General features: G+C 40.2%; 1 protein-coding gene across 1 annotated transcript in view; it reads right to left on the minus strand.

The window, feature by feature from the left end:
• The window catches only part of Mroh9 (maestro heat like repeat family member 9), a 73300-nt gene that overhangs the window by 40694 nt on the left and 20076 nt on the right, over positions 1–12530 (minus strand). Inside the window, 3 exon segments of the mRNA XM_032914663.1 lie at positions 1928–2063; positions 9050–9154; positions 12342–12428. Coding sequence (XP_032770554.1) covers positions 1928–2063; positions 9050–9154; positions 12342–12428 — 328 coding nt within the window.

The raw sequence follows: 12530 nt of genomic DNA on the forward strand, positions 1-12530 counted from the left end.
TGACTTTATTTCCACTCTACTTGGTTATATATAAGCCCATACATTATCTTAGTTGCTGTGTTAAGGTTTATATGATATATTTTAACATAACATAGTTTACTTCCATGGAATTTTTCCTGGTTTTGTGCTTAGTAGAAAAATCTTTAAAAGTATTAACATGCTTATCCCCTTCAAACCTTAATTCATTTAATCTTATTCACTTTGCTTTTATATTATGTTTATCTTTGTCATAAATGATTGGGTATCACTCAAAGAGATTTAAATAAGAGAAAAGTAAAATTTTGTGTTATATTAACTATTTATTTATGTAGTTTCAATTTCTAGTAGTTCATTCCTTTAGAGAGAAAAAAATCTAAATTTCTAGACCATGACTTTGTTTTCCTGAATTTCTTATAACATTTCTTGCAATGCAGATTCACTGATAAAGAACATTTGCAGATCTGAAAATATCTTTACTGAATTTGTTTTTGAAAGACATTTTCGATTAGAGAACAATAAGATAGTAATTTTTCTTTATTTCAATGTCTCAGACTTTCATTGTTTCTAATGAGAAATCTATTATAGGCAAAGAAATATTTCTTTCCTCTAGTTTCTAATTTAAGACTCAAATAATTATCTCTAGTGATGAATAATTTAACCGAGATGTTTGTTTATTGTGCTTTCTTCATATTTTTGTACTTTATTAATTTATGGGAGATATAAGTTGTAGCTTTTATAGAATTCATAACATGCAACCATAGTGCATTATTTAGTTTCATTTCTGCACTTAGCCGTTGATATTACTATTTTAGTAAGTCACAGACCATTTTTCCTGCAGGGTCTAGTTGCTGTTTGTTTTTGCCCAAGAGTGTTTTTCATTTTAGAGAGCCTATTGTCCTCTAAAAGTTCAGTATGCATTCATAGATTCCTCTCCTCCTCTCTTTTCCCTTCCCATCCCCCTCCCTTCTTTCTCTTTTCTTCTTATTTGGTTTATACAACCTAGCATGCACCAAACCCATGATCCTCCTGCCTCATCCTTCTAAGTACTGGAACATTATATGTCTTTTCAAAAATTTTGTAATAATTGTTTTTAACATCCCTCTTTACTAGTTACAGTACCTGTTGGACTTTTAAAATAAGTTTTGGCTATTTTTTATTCTCATAGTGGGTTGTATTTTTACTTTCTTTTCATATATTTATTTGTTTGTCCTTTGAGACAGGATCTGACTGCATAACCCAGTCTGGTCTTGAATTCAAAATCCTCTTCCATATGCTTCCTGAGGACTGAGATTACAGATGTACACCATTGCACCAAGATGGACTGTAATTTTTATTGGTTGCCAAACATTCTTAAATTTGCCTGGTTGATTGCTGGGCTGTCTTTAGGTTTGCTTTGGAGAACAATTAAAGTATTCAGAACTAGTTCCCCCAATTAGCTTGTGTTTTATAATCTTAAATAACAAATGACATATTCTAAGGATAGTTTTCTCTTCCTAATAAGACAAAACCTTCTCACATTCCTTGTGAGTTATTAGATTTTAGATACTGGCTTATAGTGTATGAACACTCAATATGGCCTCTGTCAGCTCCTTGAGTCTTTATAATAACTTTGAGGAGGGAAACATGCCTCTTCTAAATGCTTCATTTGCAAAATTTCCCCTTCTCCTCTCTTCCTGAAACTACCTGTCATTTTGTCCCCACCATTATTCAACAGTAAAAAAAAAGTGTAGATATATCTTGACGCTGTAAAGATCTTGAAATACCAACTATTTAATTACAAAATCTACTTGACAGTAGTTAAATAAATTTTAAAGCTGTATTTTAGAAAATGAAGTCATGGATCTTGGAGTAGGATTTACAAATAAACCATAGACATAGAGGCTTCTTCAAAAGCTGAATGATTAGAACAAGTTCTTAATAGCGGAAAAAGATTGAGATCTGTTCTTACGATTCTGACACAAGGCGATGTAGAGGACATAATTCATCCCTGTTATTGCTTGTTTTATGATTTCGGGGTCTTCATGGGAACAGAAGAGGGAGAGCTCTGCAGCCAGGATACCTAAACACGGAGCATCGATACTCGGCTAATGGGAAAACAAAGGCAAAGTGCATTAGCTTTGTGTAATCAACATTATAAGTTCGCACCGGATCCTCTTAATTAGGAGAGTAACACTTAGCAGCAGTTTTCAATCTGTGGGTTGCCATCATGTTGGCTAACACCAAGCTCCAAAACTTTACATTACTATCCATAACAGCAGTAAAAATCACAGTTCTGAAGTAGCAATGAAAAGAATTTTGTGTTTTATTAACATCACAACATGAGGTACGGTGTTAATAAAGGGTTAGGAATCACTGACTTAAAACCTGTACACAGATTCTGGCTCTGCTGATAAATCTCAACTCCCTGTGCTGTGGAATGAGGGTAAGCAAACAGGAGGTGATGCAGGGAGGAGTTCCTAGAACATTGCTTAAAGTAATAGTAATTCAACCTTAGTCTATATTTCCTAATCCAGATAGCAACGGGTAGGTAGCAAAGGCCTCTGTGATGGAGTGAGACATCAATAAAGAAGACCTGCAGGGACTGAAGCTTTGAAGGTTTTCAAACTATTGTAAAACTTCGATTTTCCTGTGCAAAACACTCTAAGTGACTCTATGAGTGAACTGTGAAACTATTTTCTTCCTAGAGTTGGTTGACTCTTACCAGAGAAATTAATTGTTTAAACCCCACAAGAACAAAACCCTCTTTTCCAGGGGTCCTGAGTTCAATTCCCAGCAACCACATGGCAAATCACAGTCATCTGTAATGGAATCTGATGCCCTCTTCTGGTGTGTCTGAAGAGTGACAGTGTACTCACATACACAAAATAAATGAATAAATCTTAAAAACAAAAGAGGACCAAAGCCTTAAAGCATGTGCTTTCAATTTCTAAGCTATTGTCATAGTCTATGCACCTCTCCTCATACTTTCTTTAACACATCAGCTAATTGAATATTTAGACTTTTGTCTTGAATAATGTATCTGACTGAACTAAATGCAATTACAGAGGTGGGTAGAGAGATAAATGGAGAGGAGATGGAAGGTGTGTGTTTTTGTGAAGATGTGAGTACCCTTTGTCACCCTCTGGGATATAGTTTCTGAAGGATAAACTGCTTCATCAACCTTTGTCTGGAAGAGCTGGTAAGATATCCCTTGTTACTAAGATGTTTGTTAACCTAGATAGGTGGCTTTGGTGTTCGTTATAGCAAGTATGGATGGAACATAGACCCCAAATGTACCTTCTGGAAAAATCCTTTCTACTCTTTCTTAAGCCATTTCTTTGTCTCTGTCCTCCAAAGTCTCAATGAAGTTACCTGAGCCATGACCCGCTGCCATAATTGAATTGAGATGCTGACAGAGATGGTCTCAGTGGGAGAAGGGGAGGCAATGCATCTCCTTTTCCTTGGGCGTCCTTCCCTCCCACGCTTCTGCGTGATACTGTCCTATGACACTACATTTTTCGGAGCCCTCTAACCTGTAATCTACAAGTATATAGCAGGACCCTAATTACATTTTTAACTTTTTGATTCTTGGTGAATTTCACATCATGCACCTTGGTCCTGCTCATCTTGCCATCCAAGTACCCTTGCAAACCGCCCATCCAAATAACAAGCATAGAAAACATCTCATGGAAACTGTAGTGTGTCGCAGTGTGTCCCACAGTGTACCCCTCTGCCCACACATCTTCACTTGTTATTTTTCATTACAGTGAGTCATTGGTTCAATATTCTGGCTTCTGTGACACCACCAGTATAGGATCCTTATCAGGACTCCTCCCTGTTATCCTGTTGTTGCCTCGTGTCATGGAGATCCTGTGGCTTTGGGACAGCAGTCTGTCCCTTTCATGTGTCCTATCTATTTGAGATGATATAGATTTTTGGGATAGGGCAATTCAGAGCCCTTGATCTGGGACTGGGTGGTAGCTGAGGTGGTCAGCCCACTGGCTCTCCCTTTTTTGCACCACCAGGGTAAGCCCTGCTTTGGCTAGGCTACCCAATACGTTCATGTGAAGGAGGCAGGGTCAGCTGACCCGTTCTCATGCCTGCTTATCTACATCCAATCAAGGGTGGGACCCACTCTCCCAAGTGCCTCAGCCTATGAAGGGCTAGACCAGCTCTACCATGCTTACACCCTTAAGGCTGGTTCACTGGTGTCTTTTCCATCAGGGTCACCTTCACTGTGTTGCTCAGGGCTCATTCTCCAGCGTGCTACAGCCCTTGAAGGGCAGTGCTAGCAGTCCCACCTTCATGACCACAGGAGCAGCACTCTGGGCTACTCCAAGTGGCAGGTAGGGGAGAGCTCTCCTTAAAGCTGGCTTACCCATGACCCCTTGACCAGGGCCAGCGCTACTGTGCTGTGAAGAGAAGGAGAACCCTCTGTGTGTGTGTGTGTGTGTGTGTGTGAGAGAGAGAGAGAGAGAGAGAGAGAGAGAGAGAGAGAGAGAGAGGCGGGAGTTCAGAGTGCATGTGTGGGGACAGGAAGCAGCCTGTGGGATTGGTTCTCTCCTTCTACCTTGTGGGTCCTGGGGGTAGAACTCAGGCCTTCAGGCCTAGAGGCAAACGTATTTCACGCACTGAGCTGTCTGTCCTACTTGTACTTTTATTTCCTGTTGCATGTGACAGAGATCCTCAGCGGGTCATCTATTTTATGACAAGCAGTTGAGAGGGCTGTTACTTTTCCCCAACTTTTCTCTGCTACTTCTACTGTCTTTCTTCTCTTAACTATACTTTATTAGGACAGATTGATGCGTATGTAAGACTTGCTATTTTAACCCTTGTGAAATATGTAATTTTGTGGCACGAAATTCACGGACAGCGCTTTGCAACCATCTAGCACCACAGTGTTTTCAATTATATAGGCATCCTTTGCCCACAAAGTAGCTATTCAAAGCCCTTCATTATGGGCACGCCCACTGGCTTTATGTCGAACGATGCCCATGTTGTGCTGTTTACAGAGAGGGGATCATCCACATGAGGTGGTTTCCGGCTAGTCTTCTCGTCTCTGGCACGAGGCTGTGGCTGAGTGATATGCCGCATACGACTATATCACACCTTGCTTGTCCACTCATTTGGTGGCTTTGGGGTTGCTTCTGCAGAGCTATTTTGAATTTTCCTGCAGGCAAAACCAATGTGAACATTGTATTTCTGTTTTTCTTTGCTGAGTTCACAGCATCGATATCATATTCAGCAAAGAGTTTCAGGGTTTTAATGTTTGGTCTTAAAGTTTAAAATGAAAATGTAGTCTGTGAACAAGTAAAATGTCCATGGCAGAGCCATGCTCACTTTACTGGTGTTTCTTCTTGACTCATACATATGCCCTCGCCATCCCTGGGGCGGAGTCAGCTTCTCATCTGTACTTTGAATGATATATTTTGATAAGAAATTTTCTCTTTAGTTACTTTAATTTCTCTGTTTTAGTGGTAAGGTTTTCTCAAGCATCGGGTCACTTTTGATTAACTACTCATATTTAAAAAGCTGAATAAATGAATGTAATAATCCTTCATGGTGGGGGCTTTAATTGGAAGCAAAACCGGATGCTTTGCTTGGGAATGGTTAAAGAATTATTTTTCCTCAGAATGCTTAGCAAAGATTTTCAGGGAGAAGGTTGTCCCCGCACATGCCTTTCAGTGAGCTTCATTTTGTGCCAAGAAAAGGGACACCAGGTCTTCAGTATAGGTTTCCACTGACTCCTTTCAGTCAGTACACACATTTTCATTGTTGCCATTTTCTTGACTCTACACTCCCCTGGACTCTTTTACAACTGTGCAATCCCAGGGCCCATGTCTACTGCCACTGGGCTCCTCCATCCGGAGTATCGGTTATCACTTTCTATTTAGTCTGCCTGTGAGAAGTTCAGCAGGGAAAGCCTTTCATGGATTCCTTGTGTTTCTGTGTATACACACAAGTGACTAATTAGCACACTGACGTCCTGTGAGGGTGATGCAAAGAAGGACGTTATGTGGACAATGTGCCAACAGGAACTCAAGACCCTGATCCCATTTTTTAGGAAAGAGAAATTTATTTCAGCTTATGGCACCAGAGGGATAAAAATCCACGTTGGCAGAGAGAAATGAATCGGGAGAGATGAAAGCCTACAAAGGACAAATTCAGTAAACTAGACATTGAGTTCTCTTTAACTCCCATCAACCTTTAGGCTGAGAAGTAAACTTCAATCCCATGAGAACCTTACCAGCCATGGGCAGCTATTGTCCTTAGACTCCTGACAATAGAAACTGTTGGATAAATATATCTGTTGTCTAAAACTGTTAATATTAAATTTTTATTTAGCTTATAGACAATGCCCAGAGTAGGATAATGCATTAGATATCAATAAATAACAAATATACAAGACCTAGACCAAATTCTTCCTTTGACTTTCCCTGACTGATCTTTGCCAGAACAGTCTTTACTCCATTTGAGCTCAATGGGGACCTGTTCTTTCCAGTGGCCATTTTGCACATTGGATTCTTATCTTCTGTTCTCTCGCTTCTGTCCTTTTATGAGGCCAGTAGCAATATATTCATCCTTCCATGTGCCCAAGGAACAAAAACAGGAGCAATCTATCAATGGCACAGTGGAACGGTCCTAGCTGATCTAGGATGCCATGTTTCTGCCTGCAGAAATATGCTCTACTTAATTGAAGTGTAGGAGTGTAGGGTATCCTCTATGTCGTCATGTGAGGGAAATCACCGTTTAAAAAAGCATTCTAGCAAGAGACAAACGGGAGTCAAGTTTCTTTAACAGGCCAAGAGCCTCTAAAACTTGGAATGACCTAGGCAAGGATGGTTTATAAAATAAAGTAACTGTCTAGTGTCTGGGCAGCACTGTTACACAGAATATGTAGCTTTCCTAATAACTTAATCAGAGGACACAACAAATACTCTTTGTGCTAGCTACTGAAATAGACATAGCAGTCATAGGAAGCCCGGGTTTTAATTTATTATGAGTAGTTTGGATTATGTAGTTATACACATATGGTTTGATTTATATTTTCTGACTGACTTAACCATTTTTCTATGAAAATGATTTTTTAAGACAAAGCCAACTTATTGAAGTTTATGTCCTCACGTTCAAAATCAGCAGCTGGACAGCTGGAAATGCTCTGAAAAGTGCTGATGGGCTGCCACCTTGTGGCCTGGGTGACCACTGCAAACCACGGCAGTGCTAGGTACTATTAAACAATAAACAGAACTATGTGGATTTTCTCAACGTGCTGAAGCTAACAATGTTTGACTTCGGATTCACACCGGAATGTATGAGATCATGTTTTTCATACCTGAAGTGTCCTGTGGGCAATGGAGCATGTGCTGGGCTACAGTAAGGGAGAGAGAGAGGGGACTGGTCATGTAAGACAAAAGTCCAAATGGCTGACCTGTTCCCTGGGTGCAACTTAGCGGACTACACCAATATATCCAGAGAGAAGTGTTCGATTAGACAGGGAGCAAATAAGTGGTTGATGTCAAATAATTGCTGGGTGAGTGACATATATTAAGAGTTGAACAGAAGATATATTAGAGATGAACTATTCTTAATCCTAAGTCTCACTTAGGTAATTAAATGAACAATTAGTTGGGCACATTTGAAAATTACTTAGAGGATGGATTGGAAAAGCAACTCTTGACATAAGCATCCACAGGAGGGAAATGTTCACAGTGTGAGGTTTCTGAGAAGGAGAGCAACAATGCAGTCAAAGCAGAAAGCTACAGCAGAGCTTGACAATTAGGACATCGTTTCACTTTCCACAAGAAATTTAACAATCATACGTAGTGGTATCCCAGTATTCGTGAAGCTGTAGAAAAATGGACATTCTAAGAATACAGACCATGTGTTTATGAACCTTAGCTATTCATGCCTTTCTCCTAAAAGTTACTTCCCTAAGCATGCCCAGATCACTTCGTGTTGTGTGAAGTGAAAAACATAAAATGAACTAGAAAGTAGAAACGGTGATCATAACATAACAAAACCATGAGACATAAATCTTCTTTAGGAATGTAAAATGAAGCTACATGTGTCGAGACATCAGTGAGACACAGTGCTTTAAAAGCCCAATGAAGATCCCTAGGCAAACAATGCAATTTTAATAAAAAGAAATGGGGGTAATGAACACATAGCGTAACAGGAAGCATATCACACTTACGGGTAGAGTGAAGAGGCTAGTGGTCTAGGTGACTTTTGTGTTATCTGAATGGCCAGAGGCCCCCTCAGGCTCCCACAAGTACAACCAGAGGGAGATGCATAATAGGATAGGTGACCATTGTGTTATCTGTATTGGCCAGGGGCTGCCCCAAGTTCCCAAAACCAGGACCAGAGATGGCTAATAGCATAGATGACCTTTACAGCCTCTATGATTAGACCACACAGATTTTCCCTAGGCCTTTACAATGATACATGTAGCCCATTTCTAGAACCCATCTTTCTGGAGAAGGGAGACTTTGAGAAGAGTTTTGATGTATTTATGCCTCCTGTGCACAGAAGATAACCAGGTACAAATTATCCAGATAATCCTATGTACTCCACCAGGAGACTCTTTTACAAGTTTTGCTGTGCTTAAATATGCTTACAATAAACTGCCCAGGGTCAGACTCTAGAAATTTGGGCTAACCCTGGCTAATGAGTTGTGTTGAACCAGATTTTCTTCTTACCCCGTGAGGATTATTACTCTGTAAGCCATAACATTTGCTGAGAACCCTCACAATTAGTTGTATGCCTTTAGAACAAAGAATAAAAGATTTTAGAAGACAGGAAATAAGGTACGAATGAAATATCTGTGACACAGGGTCATCAGAGAAGAGTCTTAATAGCAAAAATCTGGGTTTTGACATGCTCATTGTATGTATGTAAAATAGAATACAGTTTTGTCAATCGCTGGAAAAAGCACTGCTCTCATTGGTTCACAGTCACGGAGGCCATTGGCTCTTTCCATATAACCCTGCCTCCCAGTCCGCTAGTACTAAGCCAGCATCAGTGATCTCAAGACCTAAGACTTGACAACTGCAGTCTTGAGCTGGCAGCATTACCGGAGTCAGCGACTTACGTATTTCTTGACTCTCTTGGAGGCAAAGATTAACACCCTGGTGATAACCATCATTGCTCGTCCTTGCTGGTACAGAGTGTCCTCATTCATCCAAGTGGCCATTTCCTGTTGGAAACATTAGCAGCTGCCTTAGATCCATAGTAACTTCCCTTCTGAACGGTTCCCAACTTTACTCAGGCAGGCAACATTCGTCTACTGATTAATCCATACGTGATCTCATTCTTCCTAAGTTACAGTAAACACCGACCTTGCAACGATCGCACAACTTCCACGGTTATACTTACACATTTATGTTTTATTAAATGTATTTGACAGCTACTGATATTCACTATAATCCAAATTCTGGGTATCTTCAAATGTTTCGTATGAGACTGTGATGCTATGTCACCTCATTAAGTTCATGTTTTCCCTTTGAAAAGCATAAAATTTGTATTTCACCTTTAAGAAAGAACTAAAATTGTATCTGATTCAGAAATGTCAACTTACCCAGGAATTATTCTGCCTCTTGGTTTATATATTCCGGACACAGCACCTTGAGGTCTGTGTACCTACAGAACTGCCACCATGATAGAGGACACTGCCAAGATTTATGACTTGCACCTTCCAAGTTGTGGGGGTAACTACGCCTGGACCTGTTGAGTCATAGCCATGACAGTGGAGGTGTGGTTTTCTGGGATTCATGAGCAGATGCTGCAAATCAGCTAGTGCTGTGGTCCTTTCAGTACCTGTCCAGAAACCATGTATTTGAGGACCTAGCTTGCCCCCAAAATCTCTGAAATGGCTTCAGGACCCTTCTCCCATATTCCACTTGATGGACAGTGTCGTGTTTATAAAAAGATAAAGAAAGAGTGAATACATTTTGGTGGATGCGTAGTCAAGTATCGGGGAAGGGGGTCCCCTTGGGGGCCTATGCTGAGGCAGCCCTTCCACCTGAGGGACCAGACACTACAGTATAGTATAGAATAGAGATTATTCAGGGAGGGGGGAGAGGGGTGGAGAGGGTAGGAGAGGCAGAGAGAGAGAGAGAGAGAGAGAGAGAGAGAGAGAGAGAGAGAGAAGACTGGCCATGAGCACATGGAGAGAAGGGAGAAGGGAATGGGGAGAGAGGAGGAATGGGGAGGGGACAGAAGCAGAGCAAGAAAGAGCAGAGAGCAGAGAGCAGAGAGCAGAGGGATCAAGCTGCCTCTTTAATCACTATCAGGCATACCTAGCTGTTGCTAGGTAACTGTGGGGCGGGGCTTAGACAAAATGCTAACATACAGAACCTGGCAATGCAGGTTGATCTCCTGAGTAAGCACAGATTGGTTTCCAGTTCATTAGCATTCCATCTCAAACACACTTTGCTATAGTTTGCATGTCTAGGGTGAGAGTTATCCACATATTTGCATTGTACAACACTTTTAATTAAACATTTAATATTTAAATTTTATTTCCCATCTCTCATTTTACTGTAACTGATCAAAAGAAGCGATGTAGGGAAATGGACACTTTGCAACTTAGAAACTTCTGGATAACCTAGTTCTAAAATGGAAACAGACAAGATAGAGTTACTGACAGCTTAACTTTTCCTTCCAGAAGAGGATCTTACATTCACGGTCTGCCTTTCCTGAAATTATAGAACACAGGCACATTTCCTCCAAGTCTCAGTAGATGTTTAACAAGATTATCCTTTATGCTAGACTCCAGCACCTTGCTCCCCCTTTCCGAGACTTTATCCATGTGACCTTTGTTTACATCTTTCTACAGGTACCCTGACTGGGACCTTAAAAGTGGTCCATAAGAAGATTTAGATTTAGGATTCTACTATAACTCATTTTCAGGCTCTCACAATGGCTACTAAACTTCTATTCCTAGCCTGTGTCTCCAGATTCTTTCATCTCTATTACCCACTTTCCAAACTGATTTCATATGTGTATGGACGGTTATAAGAACAGTCCTATTTTTTGTACCAATTTTCTATCTAAGTCCATTTCAAATTATGTGAGAATATCTGAAACTAGGTGATTTAAAAATAAAGTATTCTTAGAAATTCTTCTAATTCTTGAGGCTAAGAGGTAGTTCAGGGTCACAGAGCCCTTCTTGCTGCACATCCCATTGTGGGAAGAGAAGGGGAAGAGTATAAATGGGAAAGAGAAGGAAGAAGGAAAGTCCCTCTTTTTATCCAGAGCTCATGATATGGTATTAGTTGGTGAGGGAGTACTTCTCATGATCCACCCAACTCTTAAAGCTCTCAACACTGTTGCCTTGGAGAACCGAGAGTCTAATATATGAATGTTGGATAAAGCATAGGGAATTGTGTACAGGAAGCTAAGCTGTACATGAGCATGTATGCTGGTTCCTGTTAAATGTCAACTTGGCATAACCTCAAATCACCTGGGAAAGGGACCCAACTGAGAAATTTCCTAAGCCTCCAGTTGTGTCTACAAGGAACTGATCTAATTGATGAGTGATACAGGAAGATTCAACCCATTGTGATGACATTATTCCTGGAGTAATTGGTCCTGAACTATGTAAGTGAAGAAAGCTAGCTGATCACCAGCATCCTAGCAAGCAGGAAAGCAGGATGCATTTTTTTTCTTGCTCTTGTCTGCAGATATGGTATGAGCATCTGTCTGAGTTCCTGCCAGTATGACTACCTTGAAATTATGGATTATAGTCTTTAATTGTAAGCCAAGTAAACCCCTTCCTCTCCTAAGATGCTTTTGGTTACGGTGTTTAACACAGCAACAGAAATCAGGCTTAGACAGAGTCCTTGGCTCCAGCAGTGGTCAACATAACGTAAACATGCATCATCACAGAGTTACTGTGCCATTGTTGTATAGACTGGAAAGGAGTTTACTGTTCTTTCCTGCCCTCCTCTCCCCTCACTCTCACAATTCCTGCAGAAGGCTTGACTTTTCAGCAGCCATCAATACTATTTCACAAAACATTTTCTTTTAACAAGTCAAAGTAAATTGCTAACTCTGTAATTTCACATCATTGGCAATCTAGAAAAAGGAAATTCCAACATTCCAGATGAAGAGACAAATATGGGCAATCAGAAATAAGCAGACTGCTCTAATCTGTTTATTTCTTTTTGTTTTACAGATTTATTTATTTCATGTACACGAGTACACTGTTGCTGTCTTCAGACACACCAGAAGAGAGCATTACAGATGGTTGTGAGCCACCATGTGGTTGCTGGGAATTGAACCAAGGACCTCTGGAAGAGCAGTCAGTGCTCTTAACCACTGAGCCATCTCTCCAGCCCCCTGTTTATATTTCTAATTAAACAATTTGCTCTGCTTTTTACCTTTAAGATTTGTATCTTGTAGAAGTCTTTAGACACTAAAATAAGAAGAGTGTCTTCAAATATGTTGAAAATATTTTGGTACAAATTCTGAAATACAAAACAGAAATGTGTAATCGGCCAGTCTTAAATAAAATTCTACTAAATGTGTATAGCTTTCCATTTAAGCATCCTATTTTCTCCCTGTAAACT

This window comes from Rattus rattus, chromosome 10 (assembly GCF_011064425.1).
Source record: "Rattus rattus isolate New Zealand chromosome 10, Rrattus_CSIRO_v1, whole genome shotgun sequence".
Lineage (NCBI taxonomy): Eukaryota > Metazoa > Chordata > Mammalia > Rodentia > Muridae > Rattus > Rattus rattus.